Below are 18,089 nucleotides of genomic sequence, written 5' to 3'. Positions count from 1 at the left end.
CTGCTATTATTCATTAATTGATTGAAGACTTATTAGATGTCCAGTTTGTACCAGGGGAAAATTCTGGACATAAGCATTAATTTGACAATGTTCTTTTGCTTAGAACACTGAGGATCAACTAGAGGCAACATTTGGTAGTTATGAAAGCTCTATGGAAACATAAACTATCAAATGCAATTTGAAAAGATTAACAAGTATCACTTCAATTGTGTTTTACAAACTAAGAAACTGCAAGCCAAACAGAATAAATGATTTATCTAAGAAGCTGCGGCTATGTACTAAAACAGAATTAGAGTATAGATTTCTCAGTTTTTCAAAAGAGTATTTTCAGTGCTACAAGAACTGAAAGGAAGCCTTTTAAAAACATTATTTCATGATGCAGGTGTGTGACAGCTGCCAGACAGAAGGCAGAAAAAGAGACCTAAATGTGTCTAGCTGAAAGAAGTAACTTCAAGTTGAGCTGCCAAGCTTAGATGCTTCCAACTGTGTTTCATGTATGCGTCCCCGCCCATGAGAGGTAGCAAGGTTATTTCTTGTCCAGCTGAAAGCAATGAAAACATGCATCACTGCCTTTGAACTGGCAATTGACCAAGCAAGTTGCAGAGGTACTGTTTTAGTTTCGACTGGCATTGCTCTCTAACATGTGGGTCAGAAAGTGATAGCCTATAGCTTGGTTTCTATATAGCCCTTCAAGCCAAGAAAAAAAAAAGTTTAAAGTACTCAGTGTTGAAACTCAATGTTCTTGCAATTTTCAAAAAGAACATGCTATCAGAACATCATAGATGCTATCTTGAATATGTTATTTTCATCTGTTGCTCACTTTATAAACAAAATTATAGTTACTGTACATTGTATTCAATAAACATCTTGGTATTTTACTGTCCTATTATTGTGTTGCTCTCTAGTTTGGGATTCAGCAATTTTTCTTTTGGAAGGTAAGAAAGTTAGAAACGTGGTTCAAAGGATATTTTGACACGACACAGCTGACCATGTAAAAATGGCTTAAAAACAAACCACCAGAAGACAGGAGGTTCCAAGGCAGATGGAAAGCAGGAAAAGTGGGAATCCTCATAGTTACTCCCGTCTTGTCTTTTAAAAAAAACAAAAACAAAAAAAAATTCTTTTCTAGTCTTGGGGGTTGGTAGTCTATTGGGAGTCATATGCCATTTCAATTGACACAAGTTCAATTACAGGGAAAAAAAACTATAAAACATGAAAACTAAGGAACAGTTTCAAATTATAAAAACAATTATTTGGCCATAAACAGGTTTTTGATGTATTTATTGAGTGTGTAGAGGAAGGATTAAAGGAGCAAAGCGTGCTTCTGCAAAAATAAAATTATTTTTGCATTATCCACACTTCTTTATTATTTGCACAATTACTTTCAGGAAGGCAGGTTTTAAAGAACACACTTTGTTTTTTCATAACAAAAAGATAATACTAATTCAAGACACATTCAAGAAAGGTATATCATTGGTTCATCCAAAACAAGTCTTGTTCGTGGTCAGTCGGCATTGAAGACCCAACCTGCTCTGTAGGAGTTTGCTGCCATCTAGTGGAATTCTTAAGAAACAATACTTTCTATGACAAACGGGTTTTTTGGGGGGGGAAATGGTGATAGAACTGCAGGCCTGTTGGGATCTGGTGCTACAGAAACCTGAAGCATGTCCTAGATGACAAGAGAGAGTGCTGGGTTGCAGAAGCACTGCAAACTGACACCACATCCTGGGCTGGGAGTCTGGCTTAGTGGTTAAAGTGCTTGCCTAGCATGCATGAAGAACGGGTTCGATTCTTCGGTACCACATACATAGAAAAAAACCGGAAGTGGTGCTGAGGCTCAAGTGGTAGAGCTCTAGCCTTGAGAAAGTCCAAGGACATTGCTCAGGCCCTGAGCTCAAGCCCAGGATTGGGGAAAAATAAAAAAAGTAAAGCAAAAAGGGACGTTAAGCGCAAACTGACACCGCATCCTTAAATAGCCAAGCTACCTTTTTGTTTAGCAGAAAACACCTCTATTCAATACAAAAATAACGGAGTCATTTACAGCAATCTCAGAACTGCAATGGTAATTAAAAAAAAATTCTAGCTCTGTCTGACATTATTCATAGAGGAAGAATAGTTTGAAACTGACTACCAAGCCATCTTAAGAAGGAGTAGGACTCAGAAATTCGATTTCCTTCCCTGCTGCTGATATGGGACAACTTACCTAATCTCTCCAAGCTATAACCGCTTCAACAGTCACACACACACAGAACCTACTTATTTCAGTCATGAACTCAGAGAACAATGTAATAAGCATCTTGTACTGGATACCATAAGAGCTTGATAAAAAAAGAAAAGAAAAAAACAGTAGGAAGTTTATGGTTTTTCTTCTGAAAGTCAGAAATGAGCAGTAAGAATATTCTTACTGTATCTTAATAGCCTCAAGGTTGGGAATAAAAGAACTTATTCCACAATATGCTGTCAGAATTATAGAGATGATGATAATAATAGTAGCAGCTGGAATAAGATAATTATATCTCACCATTAGGAAAGTCAGCTACTGGCAGTGACATGTACCCAATAGGTGCACATCAGAGACACAGCGCAATGAACTCACAGTAGTAGTAGTAGTAGTAGTAGTAGTAGTAGTAGTAGTAGTAGAAGAAGAAGAAGAAGAGGAGGAGGAAGGGGGGGAGGAGGAGGATGGAGGAAGAGGACGAGGAGGGAGAAGGAAGTGGAGGAAGAAGAGAAGGAGGAGGAGGAGGAGGAAGTAGAGGTGGCAGCAGCAGAGGAGAAGACTAAAGAAAGAGAAAGCCTTCAATGTCAAAAGGAACAAACATTTCTTAACTTCTCTAACGATATTAAAGTTTTAGAGTATTAAACAGGATGATATATGTGAAAATATTTGGTAAGTGGTATTAATCTCTGTGAGAATAAAAGGTTTTATGATTAGGAAGTTTAGAGTTGGACTAGAGCTTTAAGGTTCACAGGAAAATGTAACACTTAAAGTGTCCGTCAGTTGATAATTATGTAAATTATCAACAAAACCAGTTCTAAGAAAAGACCATGAGAATTTGGTCTATTTAGTATATGAACAGAAATGTGCTGCAACTCTACAAAGCCTATCACAAGAGGAAACATTTCCTGGGGTATCTATCTGAAAGAGCCACTGAAATCATTGTGGCTATTTTTCAATGTGCTCTCTTGTCTCCTGCTCCGTCTTGTGATTGAACAGGAAGCAGGTTATCATCTTGGTGGTCAAAGCACTGATGCAAGGTGTGGAATTTCTACAGTCTAGAGGGGAGAAGCTTAGTTTCCAGAAGCCAAGTCTGTGGGCTTCTAAGTGCATTCTGCTTCCCAACACAGAATTCCTGCAAGGCAGGCCCACTTGTGCAAACCAGGCACAAGCACAAAATACGTTCAAGTTCTTCGTGTTCTTCCAAGAGACTTCAAAGGCAGAAAGGCATACAGGTAAACAAAGTAGAAAATTAGGGCAGATTAACAAAGGGTTAACTTTGTGGACATGGTGCTAAACAGTAAAACATAAAACAAGTCATTTGAAGACTTATACATAAACAATAAGTTGGATCCAAATGCCCCAAATATCCCAAACTATCCCTCTTGGTAAAGATATTCAGTGCTCATATTATACTACCGGGACCTTCTGAGTTCACCTGCTCCAAGGCAGATTGGAAACAAAAGCAAGGAAGGCCTGGCCTTGCAGAGCGTGGCTTCTGCTCTCTGACTCATCTAGGAATGTTGATCTTGCTGTCAGTACAACGCTTGACCTATACACAACTCAGAAGATTCATTTGTGAAGAAAACATATAGCAACAAGATCCCAACTTACTACACTCAGTCTTAGAATAAAATGTCCATTAACAAAGGATTGGTTACAAGACATATATTATATCCATACAATAAAAAAAATCCAGCCGATATAAAGAAATACAAACCAGCAATAAAAAGATACACATTGCATGAGCTCATTTCCACCCAAAATTATGTGTAAATACTTTTGTGGCTAAGATATATCAAAACATTTCCCTTAACGATTGGCATTTCAGTAGAGAACATACAAAAAAAGTAACAATAATAAGATTTCAATCAAGGCATTATATAAAAGCAAGCCAATGAGAAAACAACTAAAAAACACAAAATGGTCAGGGAAGTCATTCCTAAGAAGCTGATTTTGTGCTGATAAGTGTCATGCTTAAAAGAAGCCCTCCATAGGACCGACTGCAAACACATCTGAAGCAGAGCAGAACAAGTGCAAAGGCCTTGCCGGGGGAATGTCACTTCAAGAAGCAGGAAGGCCTGGTGTGTGTCAGGAAGAAAAGGATCTGACTAGAAAGTGTTGTGGGGCACACCGGGTATTCACACCTGACTACAAGTGCCATGTTGTTGAGTTTTAAGATGTAGGATGACATGATTTAATTTATAGTTTTACAAGTTCTTCTCAGATACTTTGTGAAGACTGTGGACAGGCCAGTAGGGAAGCAGGGCAAATAATTCACAGGCTGCAGCTACCTAAGGAAACAAGCTAGATGAAGAGAAATGGACAAGCTGGCATACAATAGGACTGGCGCTTAAATGGAGGGAAGTCATCCACTACCAAAATATACAGGTAAAAACCAAGGTTAAGGAAGTTGGTGCTTGGGACTGAACCATGGGGAAAAGCTGCCTGAAGCACTCTGGCTGGAGTCATGGGATAAATATGTTAAATATTTAATTCATAAAACAAATAAGCATTCACCCACATTCCTTCACAAACAGCCCTCTGTTCAGTCACGCACAAGTCACTGAAGGAAAACTTGTCACTCACCAGCAAAACTCCACTGGATAAGAAGTGAGTTTCATATCTATCATGTAGATCGTATCAACAACTTGAGAATGAGAAAATTACAGTAAAGCAAAGCAAAGCTAGCTACTGCGGTTTTCTCCTCCAGGGAGAAAAATAATCAGACATTTTCAGATTGTGACATTAGAAGTAGATCTTGCAGACAGTGTCTTAGGTGGGAGGGATGATGTACTATACTTATTTTTCTTATAAATTGCCTTATTTCCTAGGACCAATCCAGTGTGGAGGAAACATTTCTCAATCCCGAGGAAAATTAGTTAACAACTGAGGCTGCTTTTAAAAGAAAAGTTTGTAGTAACATAAAAAAAGAAAAGAAAAGCCAAGACATCAGCTTCTCTTTAGTGTGGTCATGTGTCAAGGTACAAGTGTTCTATGCCTACTCAGATAGGGAAGAAAAAAGGACATGGAGGGTATGATAGTGAGGTCATCAGATCATAATGCTCTATTTCTTCATGTGTGTGGTGGTGTGATGGAAAATTCACTGAACTATATTCTAATAACGTGTGCTACTTGATTATAGGTATTTCTATTTTTAAAGAATTGTAAAGCACTTCATTTCATTATGTTTTAAATTTCAATGTATTTCTTTTTTCACAAGCACAACTTTTCTCCTTACACAATGGTTCCTATTTGAACAAGGATGGAAGATCCATGCAAAAGTATCCGGGTCTGGTTTATCCCAGTGATAGGCTCTGACACTACATATCACAAAAACTCTTTATCCTTATACTGTGCATCATAGGTAAGATTTTACCTCAAATAATAAACTGAGGGCTGACACAGAAGGTAGATGTTGGTTATCGCTAATAAAAATGTTACTTCTAAACATCAAAGTTTCAAACTAATTAAATAAGGCATTTCTTAGTTTCACAATTATCTTCTACACCTGGGATAACCAATTTACTGGCATGCCAACTCTAGTCTGAGAACAGTTGCCTGGAAGCCCAGATTATAATGACGAGTTGTGGAGTGAGGCCAGGGAGCAAGAATAATCTGCGTGCTGCAGTTACAGGATGGAGCACTAAGAGCACAAATGTCTTACTGAATATGTCAATACTACAGAGGTTAAAAATATTTGTTTAATTATGTAAATGCACACAGAAATCAGAAAGAAAGTTCTCAATTTTTACACCAATTTATTTTTTCTTTAAAAGTCACATTGTAGAATAGAATATATAATATTTATACATATTATTGATGTAGACAATATAACTAAATATTCTGTTTCCTATAAATTATATCACTGAATGTGTTTTAAAGGCTTTATTGAGGCAAATTCCTGATACTATAAATTATCTTTAATATGATTTTACTACAACAAAGATTACATTTAAGTTTTAAAATATTTTCCTTCATCTACCCTGTTTATAAAATGAGACTGTCAGGATATAACACTAACAAAATAAAATAAAATTCTAATCTATTTGTTATTCTTGGGTTGCTCTTAAGAATCAAACTCTTTCTTGGTGGATATTCTCTGTTTTTTTGTTGTTTTTCATATATTTTTATTGTAATTAATAGAAGGGTTACATTATATTCACCAGATAGAAGGTGCATTACTTCATATTCTCTTCTTTGATATGGACTAATTTATATGACCAATAAATTTTCATCTGGTGATGCCCAGCACAAAAATAATTTTTTCTAGTAACTACACTCAGTCCTTAACCTTCAGAGTCTTTTGCAGAATGAGATAATTTGCACTGACACAAATTCAAAACTGGAAACGCTAGCCCCTAAGTGTGGTGCACCATACCTTTATTCAATCACATCCACCCTGTATTAATAGCATAACCAGACAAAGGTGAAAAGCGAACTGAAACTTTACGCTTCTGCCTTTCACTTCCGCATGACTTCTGCACAATCTTTATCAGGAGAGTAAACTAGATTTGAACAGAGCACCCTGTCTAAGTCCAAACTCCTTTTTATGTAGATATTGAGCCCCCGAATCAGAAAAAAAGATAACAAGAGTAACAGGTTCCATTAAATGCATAACCAAGTCTTAAGACAGTACTCGGCCTGCCAAACTCTCCTCAGCTTAACCCTGGTCTGCCCCCATCCTCCACTGCCCTAACTGTACGTAGTCCACTCTTCCTTCCATGAGCTTGGATCTCCCAGCCTTTGCCTCACAGTTTCCTTAAAAACAGTCACTCACAAAAGAGCTCTGTCGTCTTTTTCCACCATGTTTCTACCCACCCCCACATGACACCTCCTACAGGGACCCAGGGGCACACCACTCACCCCCTCCCAGTTCCTTGCCATTTCTTCTGCAATTCTACTCTCCTTAGAATCTGGCTTTTCTTGGTAGAAAAATGCAGTCGACTGCTGTTCTGACCCATTCTCCTTCCAAGACTGTCATGGAAGTTAGTGTTAGTTACCTACTAAATGCTGCTGTTACCCGTTGTTCCTCAAATGGAGCAATCCCTATCTGGCAGGACACATGGTTTCCATTCTCCTTAGCGGAAAAGATGTAGCCATGACGTCCACAGCATGAGAAGAATTCTGTGAAGACTTTTCAAATGGACAAAATAATTCCTGCTTCCTCTGTACTTGCAATATGGACAGGAAACTATTCGGTTCAATGTTAAGAATTTTGTGGAATTCAATTCTCTGCTTTTATCCTAGCCCTTCAGCAGCATTAGATACAGAAGATGTCTCAACATTCCTGAAACACTTACTAATCCAATATATCTTGCTTTTGTTTTTATCTCGCTTATACCTTCTTAGATAGCTACCTATTTTCCTTCCTTCCTTCTTTCCTCCTTTCTTTGCTCCCTTCTCTTACTTTCATTTCTCCCATTTCCTTTCTTTCTTTTCTTTCTCTCCCTTTCCCCCTCCCTCTCTCCTTGCTTTTTTCCTTCTTTATTTTAGAGGTATCAGATTTGAATTCAGGCCCTTCCACTTGCTAGGCTGGCATAATACCACTGAGCTGCACTTTCAATCCTGCTTTTCACTTCAAGCTTCCCATCATTTCTCAGATTATAGATATGTACTACCATGCCTAGCTTCTATCTACAGAGACAAGAATCTCAAGGACTTTTCTGCCCATCAACTTAGCTACTCAGTGCAAAAAACTCACAGTTACGATTCTTTCATCAGTAGTCCTACCAGCTCTAAAATACATCCTTCACTTCTCTCCATCCTGATTGCTATTAAAGGTGACAAGCCAATATCTTCTCAATGGATTTCTGCAGCCACCAGTATATGCCCCATTCATCGAGTCTATTTTTTTAAGTAGTTAACCAATACAATCTCTGCAAAATAGACTAGTGTGTCTCCCTCCCTGCTTAAAAGCTTCCAGTGTTCTCCACTGCCTTTTAGAATGAAATCTGAACTCCTAAACAGGTCAATCTAAACAGCCCACACAGCCCAAGGTGACTCAGTCAACCTCCTCTCACATTTCCTCTGTCCGCTCTCACTTCAGGTGCTGGACTTTGAACACACTGCCTTGTTCTTTTTCCTACCTTCTGGGCTGCTTGAAGGTTTCTACTGCTAGCAATACCCTGGATCTGAAACGCTCTTCCCTGTATCTTCTCAGCACCAGCATGTCTCAAGTCCATGAGGGTCCTCTAAGCTCGAATAGCAGCCCCATTACTTGATCTCTTATCACTTTCACTCTACTGAACTGTCTTCAAAAAGGATGCTGCATTGCGTATTCATCTTAACATCGCTGGTCACCCCTGACGCTGTTCTAAATTACATGATGTCAGGGTTTTAGATTTTGTTTATTACTGGATGTCTACTGTGTATAAATATATCTAGCACATAAGAAGTGTCCAAGGAATCATTTATTTGTGTAATAAATCAAGATGGAATTACCAAAAGCAACGGTCAGTCTGAACCATTATTCCAAGGTTCAAAACTCTGAATAACAGACCTGAAAAGTACCTGAATGGTTTCTGGTCACTCGCAGTAACCACGCTCTTATTCCTCCTGGGGGAGGCAATGCCAGCCCCTAATGACCTAGGTTCTCCAAAATCCCTTCCTCTTTCTCAAACTGAGCATGGAACACAGGTACAGATCCCAGTGTTCACAAAGAACTCGTGGCTTCTGTCTTCCACATGGCAGCTTTCTCTTGACTTCATGGTCCCTTCCCTATCTTCTTAATAGCTATAAACATAGAGTGGTTAGGGGGTACTTCTACATAATCAAAAATTTCCCTAGATTACAATGTAATTCTATCAACCATGCTAAGAACATTCAATTCTGGCCCAATTACCATTTCTGATCTGTCAGATCAACTGAGTTTTTGTTTTGAGAGTAATACCTCACTGAAGTTCACCAGCATCTCTTTCCACTTCAGGTCTATATACAATGTCTACCTCATGGCACCTACAATAAGTGCCTTGCCAAGATTCTTCTTCATCCTCTTCCTAAAACTCCTGACAGCATTTAGCACTGCAAGCACAGGAGGCATATCTCATTCCTAGTCTCAGGAGGAAGGCTATCTTAAAAGAGATACTTATTTTTCACATGTGTAAATTAAGATTATTATAAGTGCTCTTATTTTCACACAAGTGGGTAGAGTCACATGACACACACCTGCATTATGTCTAACTAGAAGCAGGAGAATCACAAAAAGGAGAGGCTCCTCTGAGGTCAACCTCAGAACGTAACTACAGCTAGAAAAGCAAGGCAGGGAGAGCGTGTTTGTCCTGCGACAAACTCAATCAGTCCCTCAGTCCTTCCTTCCCTCCCTCCCTTTCTCATTCTCTCTCCCATTTCCTCTTCCTCTCCACACTGCCACTTCCAGCTTTTTGCTGGATAATTAGAAATAAGAGTCTCAGACTTTTCTGCCCAGTCTGGTTGTGAACCATATCCTCAGATCTCAGCCTCCTGAATAGCTAGGATTACGGGCGTGAGCCACCAATGTGTAACCGACTGGAAGTCTTGATGAAACATTCTTAAACTGCCTGCTGTAGAAGACGTTACAAAAAAAAATAGAAGTTAACTTCAATTCTGAATAAAGGTTATTTCAAGAGACTGGGTAAATTAGTACCATTCTAAAAGGATCTACAATCTAATGTTGTATCATTTGCTTCCAAAACATATTGGCATCTCATTTAAGCCATTTGGGTAGACTCATAACCATTAGGAGGTTAGTAATTACAAAGCACTATGTATGTGAAGACATTCTGTATTTTAGCATGATGTTAATATGTTTGTAAAATTGAGGAATAAACTGTATTTACATATTCTCAAAAACTGCTGGCAATGTCCTAATGGATCAACACTGACAAGTAAGATGACTAGAATAACCTGTGGTATGTGATAAAGAAATGGCAAATACCAGGCACCTGCGGCTCAGGCCTATGATCCTAGCTACTCAGAAGGCCGAGCTCTGAAAATCAGGGTTTGAAGCCACCCCAGGCAGACAAGCTACTGTGAGACTCTTATCTTCAATTAACCACTCAAAAACTGGAAGTGACACTCTGGCTCAAATGGTAGAGCAGTAGCCTTGACCACAGACAGATTCAGAGACAGCACTTAGCCCGTGAATTCCAGCCCCACAACTGACCAAAAAAAAAAGAAATTAAAAATTTACAAAAAAAATCTGTAGGCACTAATCTACTACAATAATTTCCTTTAACTTGAATATATGGTCTGAGTAAATAATTTTTAATAAGCTGTCATACTGGATCAGTCTGTTGGGTTGCTGTCTCTGACAAATGTAGCAAAGAATAATCTGTGGGGAATTTAGGCCATTAACTTCTACATATAGTATGCCTCATTAGATACTACTGTCCCCTCCTATTATCGTCTGAATACGTTTTTTCCCCTCAAAACTCCTGATCCCCAAAGTGTCGGTGTTGGTAGGTGTTTGGGGAGGTGACTGGGAGATAGTAATGCTTTGCTCACTCCCACAGGTGCTTCTTCAGCTCACTTTCTTGCTTCCTCTCTTGCATATGATCTCTTTACCTTGAGGCCTTCACCACAACCTGAAAAAAGTTAGTACATGTTCTTCACCATCCAAATTGTGAGCTCAATAATTTCGTTTATAATCTTCCCTTCCTTGGGTATGTTGTTACATCGACAATGAAAAAAAGAGTGAAGATGCCTGCTTATTTTTTGTCTCTTCCTTAATTATATACACCGAATTTGTCAGAAAATTAAGCTAATCAATACCAAGTCAGATTTTATAAACATATATTCCTCAGTCTCACTGAGAGTCAGAGAGGTTTAAAGCAAATATGGATTATCCTTTTAAATCCTTACTTCATTAATGAAATAATGTATTCTATGCCTGTCCTAGTACTCAACAGGAAAATAGTGCCATCTCTTTCATTATAATCATCTCTTACACTCATTCTAAAATGGTTCTAGCTCTTAAAAAAAAACTGGTTCTCAGAGGACTGTTCCTCTCTCTCTCAATCACTGGTTTTATGTTCCTGAGATTCCATCAGAACTGGAAGAGTGAAGTCAACATGACCCTCTCTACTCACAACACTGTGTGATCTTCTGGATGTTGGAAGAGATGCGCTGGGCCAGCTGGGCAGGGTCCCCGCCAATCCCTGGAGTGTAAGACATGGCTGATTTGCTGACTGACTAATTTCATCAGATGTTGGTGTGCTGTGTGGATTCCTAAGCAGTCACCTAAAAAACATAAAAGTCATACAAGTGTATCTTTAAAGTTCATGGCTCACATTTTTCCAAATTATCAATCTGAATTCAGGGCTGGTATCTAGCGATGTAACACATTTAATAACAAAACTTACGTGTCCATCAAAAAATGGATTGTTTAAGGAAAGAGTTAAACATCTCAGGGTAGAAGGCACAGTTTGGGAGCTGCTGCAAGAGGAAGTGCACACCACATCACTCAGGACGTGGAAAGGTTGTCATAGAGTGCTGGTGTGCATAACAAAAAGAAATAGGAAACTATCTCCATATCCATGTCCCAATAAGTTACATGGAAATATGGAAACGTTGTCAGGGTCAATGTGTAAGCCAACTCTACTGAAAGCCTGTTACGTATCCCACCATTATATGAAGCCCCTGGGGTATATAACACAAAATAAACAACACACAAAGACACAGGATCTGAAGCTAGATTGGCATAGCAAGACCCTGTTCTCAAAAACAAATAGAAAACATTAGATGTTCAAATCCAGTTTGTCATTTAGAAGAAAGGAAAAAATTATGTGAACCAGTGCAATCCACTCTAAGTGAACGAAAGGTCATAGGCTAGGCAAAAGTGATGGACTACAGAAAGGACCATGTCTAGAAAGTCTTTGTGGGACTGAAAGTTAAGACTACTAAAGGACAGTGTTCAGTGTTCAGGCCCTGAGTTCAAACCCCAGTCTAACAAAAAAAAAAACACAAAAACAAAAAACTTCTCTACTGCACGATTGAGGGAACAATGAAAATTTCAAAACAAAATTCTGTCCAGAAGTAATTAAAAATTATTTTTGATACAGGTAGAGAAGAACCTCAGGATATGGAGTTAGCTGTGTTTGTCCTAAGGACTGTAAGAAGAAGAAGTAGAATATATATATATATATGCACACACATACACATATATATGTACATATATGCACACATACATATACACATATAATATATACATATATGTACATGTATGCATTCATACATATATATATATACATGCATCTGAACTAGTTTAATTAAATTTTCTTCCAGGAAGCCTTGGACTTGGGCCCACAGACACTTGAAGATCTGTGGCTCAAACAGAACAAATCTAGAACTGAGGAATCAATCATGCCAGCATTTTGAGCATCCTACAAACCGCCAATTGGATCTCAATTTTGCATTTTTATAAAACAAAAACAGCATTCACAAGGATAAATAGTGTATGCTTTACCTAATATGTAGAATCTAGACCCAAAAAGAAAATACTATGACATGAGTTTAAAAGTGGGACTGAGGGGGAGATAATCAGCAGGTAAGGAAGGCAATGAGGAGATAGACAGGGTGGTTATTGGAGGGTATTAAACTATGTATGTTAAAGTATGTAAGAAAATAACATTATAACCCCCCCAAATGATTTAAAAGTTGGTAATATAATCTGATCAAAATAAATGTAACAATAAAGCTCCTTCATTAAGCTTTGTTAGTAAGCTATTTAAAATAAACTTTATTAATGCCATACAATTCCTCCATTTAAAAGTGCACAATCCAATTAATTTTTAATATAGTAGCCAAGTGGTACAGCCATCACCATTACACTTTGAGAACATTTTCATTATTGTAAAAACAAAACCAAAACCCATCCTGGATTTCTTCCCAACCTCTCAACCAAGGAAACTGTCAGTCTACTTTCAGGTTTGCCTATTTTGTATATCTCATGCAAATGGGATTATATCCATGTGTTCCTTAGATATGTTCTTTATGACTGGCTTATATCTTTTCATATTTTCGAGGATCAACTGTGTTGTAGTATCAGTGCCACATTCCTTTTCACTACCAAATAGTATTCCACCAAGTGGATAGAAACAATAGTTGTTTCACTCAATGATATCTTACTTCTTTCTTTTTAGTAATTATATCTCTAGGAAAATTGCTTTTGAGCCAACACAAACACACTGTGAATGTGAAAATGTTGTTTGTTATTAATGAACTCCTTTGGGGCTCCACCATCTACATAGATTTCAACCATGGAAACAAAAGAATCTCACATCCACATCTCAAAGTCCTTTTCATTTCTTTTTAATGTCTACAAGTGGTTGTGACCAACTATAATTTACCATCTGCCTGTTCAGCTGCCAGTGCAACGGGCAACTATAAATCTCTACCTTGGGCAAGAGACTTAGCATCTGAGCCTCCTGCCAGGATCCAAATGAGATAATGAATATCCAGGAACCAAGCGCTTCCCGACCCTACACAGAGGAAAGTTCTGAGGTGCACTTGTGTCTTCAAGGCATACATCAGAGCTGTATAATCACACAGTCACCTGCAACCTGCTCCCGCCTTTCCTCCATATCCCCCCCAACCAGAGAACAGCATCACAGTCCTGTTCACTTAAACCTCAGCTGAGTTATGAGTGAAGAGGGAAAAGCAATTTGTGAAAGGATGTATTTCTACGTTTTCTGCTTCTAACGTTTATTTTCTTGGTTCTACAACAAGTCTAGGAGGTCAGTATAATTACCATTGTGATTTCTCATATGAGGAAACAAAGGCATAATTACAAGAAGGAAGTTGCTCAACATAAGCCAAAGAGGCAAAATTTGAAACTCAACTTAAGTCTGTTATGTTCCTAAACATTAGCCCATACTGCTTTCTGCATAACAGAAGTACAGATGAATCAACACAACTAAAAAAGCCGAGTGCTCTTCCCTTCTCAACCCTATATCAAGTTTTGCTATCTATAGTCCCTAAATGAGTTAATCAAGGTAACCTTCTTTTCTGAATTGATCTACTAATAAATAATATCTAAAAGTGAACTATGGTTGGCTCTTCTCATGCAAGATGAGAAAGACATGAGCCAAATGGCCAACTTTACCATAAAAATATATAGATTAATGAATATATAAGCAGCTAACTATACAACTTAAGGTAATGCAGGAAAGCTAAACTAATGTGAAGTTGTGAAGTTTTTCGGCTGTTTGCTTTCTATACCCTTCCCTGGTCCCTAGCCTGGATGCTGCGCACAGAAGTCTTCTTCTTGAAAGCTCACTTGGAATTCCTGGTGCCACTGGTCAGGATAATTACCTAACTTATTATCTATACTTCACAGTCTGTTACTACCTCCATGAGCTATTAAAATGAAAATTAAGTTAAATCAAAGCCACACTCGTCACCTTTCAAGTATTCAGAAATCGTATGTGGCTGGTAGCCAACAATGCCGCCAGTTCACTTACACTGTTTCCATCACAACAGAACACTCTATTAGGCAATGTTCAACACACCATCTCAGTAATTATTTCTTTTAAGATATATGAGCATTCTAAAGAGAAACAGGGAAAGGAAGATCAAAGTGAAATACTCATGATAAGAGTATTCTCAGGGCTGCTTCAGAATATGGACTTGCAAGCACTACTCCCAGTCACTAGTATAGCATCCTTAAGATTTTCAGTAAGCATCAACTTCATATATGCAGTCTGGGCAAAGGACATGATCAATTCCACTTTCATAATCATAAACATTAGCATACAATATCGAATTTCTTTACCATGTGCTCTAAAAGCAGGGGAGGGGAGATGTGATTGTCTCTGTCGTGGACCTGCCCTCATCTTAGTACTTGGCTACGAGACTGGTGATAAACAAATGTTTGTACAATGAATAATTACCTATGTGGCACCAGCCCACACAGTCTGAAGGTAAAGATTATCATTCTAAAACAGTGAATTCCATGACTTCTTGTGATTGAAATGATCCAGGCATTGACACCTTGGGCCTTTCTGGGAATCATTTCTTATCTCTAAAAAGCTCTTCACATGATGTTCATGTGACTGGCTCCTTCTCCCACTTGCTAGAGACACCTGATCAGAATGAAGAAGTCACCCCCTCTAGCACTGAAAACCTACCTTCACAACTAGTCCTTAACCCTTGTCAGTATTTAAAATGATCCAGTTTCTATATTGCTTATTACCTATCTTTCCTTCCAGAATACAAACAAGAAATAACCATGCTAAGTACATAGGAGAAGCTCAGCTAATTTGAGGGTGCTCAGTCTGCAATGAGTGTTCTCTAGACAAACTACATCAACTGCCGTCCATAGCTCAGTTCCTCCATTATTCTCCACTACTTAACTACAAAGCACCACAGCCTTTCTCCCATCCCTTCATGCATTAAGCTTTCAAAATACATTGAACCATTGCAAACTTTACTCAGACTGCAGTGTTTTTAGATGATTTATTTTCCAACCACCAGAAGTTTGATAAGTTAAGATTGTTTTAAAATTAGCAGCAGTGTAAGTAAACTATCTGAAGAAGTTAATGAGAGATCACATTAACTTCTATAGACACTTTAGAATCACAACCTAATCCTTAACTAGTCACAAGCCCGAGGCCAGATTCTCAAAGCAGTTCACAAGTTCACAAAGGTTCGCCTAAGACACAAATTAACATTTTTATCAGTTTCTGCTGGGGAGTACAAGAAAGAAAAGAGAGAGAGAGAGAGAGAGAGAGAGAGAGAGAGAGAGAGAGAGAGGGAGGGAGGGAGGGAGGGAGGGAGGGAGGGAGGGAGGGAGGGGGAGAGGGAGAGGGAGGGGGAGAGGGAGAGGGAGAGGGAGAGGGAGAGGGAGAGGGAGAGGGAGAGGGAGAGGAAGAGGGAGAGGGAGGGAGGGAGGGAGGGAGGGAGAGAAAAGAAGGAAGGAAGGAAGGAAGGAAGGAAGGAAGGAAGGAAGGAAGGAAGGAAGGAGAAAGGAAGAAAGGAAAGAGACAGAAAGAGGGGGAAGGGAGGGAGGAAGGAAAGAAGGAAGGAAGGAAGGTAGGAATGAAGGATGGATAAAGTGCACCTCCAACATTACCCGCAGCACAGCATTTCATAATCACTTCCTTTTTCTAGACTCTGGGCAACCTCAAAATTATATATAACCGCAGTCACCGCTTGGAAGTGGTGAAAAATTCATGTACGAAAGACACAAGCAATCGTAAGAAATGTGAAGAATCTGTCTCTCTATCTCTATGTATGTAACATTTGACCAGAAGGGCATTTATCCCTTTTTATGTCTACACTTCAGAAAACTTTTGTTTTGAATGCTTGTTGTGGGGGGGGGGTGAGAATAGCAAGTGGGTTTGCATTTTAAAGGTTTTTGTGCACTCTAAAGGCACGTACCAAGGTTATAAAATAAAAGCCAGACTGGAGGGAAAAGGAGCTACCGTGAGCCTCTGAATAAAACAGTACAGGGCTCCTGACGTGCCATGTTTTCAGTTCCTCAGCAGGACAAGTTGAAAGCCCTTTCCCCCCCCCGGAGTTCAAACCCGGAGCGGGTCGGCCGGCCGCCGGGACCGAGGCGGGCGGGCAGCCGGGGAGGGGCCGGGCCGGGCGCGGCCGGACCGCGGCAGGTGGGTGGGATGCGTCCGGCTGGCTGGCAGGCAGGGCAGGGGCCCTGGCTGCGGAACCAAAAGTTCCGCGTCCGGAATACGGAACGCGGCGGCCCGGGGTCCGTGGGCCGCGGCGGACGCTCGCGCAGTAGCGGACGCTCGGGCCGCCCCGGCCCGGCGCCCCTCCGGAGCCTGCGGCGGCGCGCACACCCAAGGGACGGCAGCCCCGGGAGAACTGAGCCTCCCAGGCTCCGGCCCAAGGACGCCCTGCTATCCTGCCGCCTCTTACCCCAGACTTCCTCCGCTTTCTCCTTCTCCTCCTCCGGCCACGGACACCCAAGGGGCTCCCCAACTCACAACAGCAATTCTCAGCTGATGGGCGGCGGCGCGAGGACGCCCACTGCGCATGCCCACTGGGCCACCCAGGGGAGGAGGCGGGGCTCGCTTCTCTCCTATTGGTCTGTTCTCCTGAGTGACAGCGGCTCTCCTCCGCCCCCCTCTAGTTCTAAGCTAAGGAATGAAGGTACCAGCAAAATTGCTAGGGGTTGGGCTTGGACACCTGACAAGCCATGGTGAACGCCTGCTCGCCAAGGAGAAGAGGAGGAAAAGCGAGTATCTTTCTTTTTTCCGTGATCTCAGTCTCTCGGAACTGGAGTCTTCATCAGCTGATGAGTTCATGCCTATCCTGTGTTTAACCTTTTTTTTTTAAAACTCTGCCGTACACATTAATTCATATTTACACTTAAAAATGAAAATGCAAATTCGCAATCCTAACAAGAACCATGAAAGAATAAGTGAAGAATCACTGCCGGGTACCCACTTGGTAAAATATTGTAGTACATACAAATTCTAAGCATCCTCAAGAGGCTAGGTGCATCCTTTCATATCATTTGCAAAGGCAGTAGATTTATCACTCCAAACATCATCTAATCTTGATGAAAAAGGATCATTGATTTAGGTGAAAAAAATATCTCCCTACATTATTTAGAAAGTAGTTTGGCTGACAATTGCCTACATTAAGCCAGCTTTTTCTGCTTTTCTTTCTTTCTTTCTTTCTTTCTTTCTTTCTTTCTTTCTTTCTTTTTTTCTTTCTTTCTTTCTTTTTCTTTTTCTTTTTGTCAGCCGTGGGGCTTGAACTCTGGACCTGGGCACTGCTCCTGAGCTCTTCAGCTCAAGGCTACCACCTTACTCCTTGAGCCACAGTGCCACTTCCAGTTTTCTAGTGGTTAATTGGAGAAAAGAGTCTCAAGGACCTTAGTGTCTGGACTGGCTTTGAACCACGATCCTCAGATCTCAGCCTCCTGAGT

At 40.0% G+C, this 18,089-nt stretch overlaps 1 protein-coding gene across 1 annotated transcript in view; it reads right to left on the bottom strand.

The window, feature by feature from the left end:
• Positions 1-17,171, bottom strand: part of Stx7 (syntaxin 7) — a 30,439-nt gene extending 13,268 nt beyond the window's left edge. The window contains exons 1-2 of the mRNA XM_090338109.1: positions 17,072-17,171; positions 11,284-11,434 (exon numbers count right to left, since the gene is read on the bottom strand). Coding sequence (XP_090194235.1) covers positions 11,284-11,368 — 85 coding nt within the window. The 5' untranslated portion in view covers positions 11,369-11,434; positions 17,072-17,171. The remainder of the gene's footprint in view (positions 1-11,283; positions 11,435-17,071) is intronic.
• Positions 17,172-18,089: the final 918 nt, after the last annotated feature.

This window comes from Megascapheus bottae, chromosome 8 (genome assembly GCF_031878675.1).
Source record: "Megascapheus bottae isolate mThoBot1 chromosome 8, mThoBot2.hap1, whole genome shotgun sequence".
Classification (NCBI taxonomy): Eukaryota; Metazoa; Chordata; class Mammalia; order Rodentia; family Geomyidae; genus Megascapheus; species Megascapheus bottae.
Note: the sequence above shows the minus strand (reverse complement) of the source record. Positions and strands in the feature narration are given on the sequence as shown.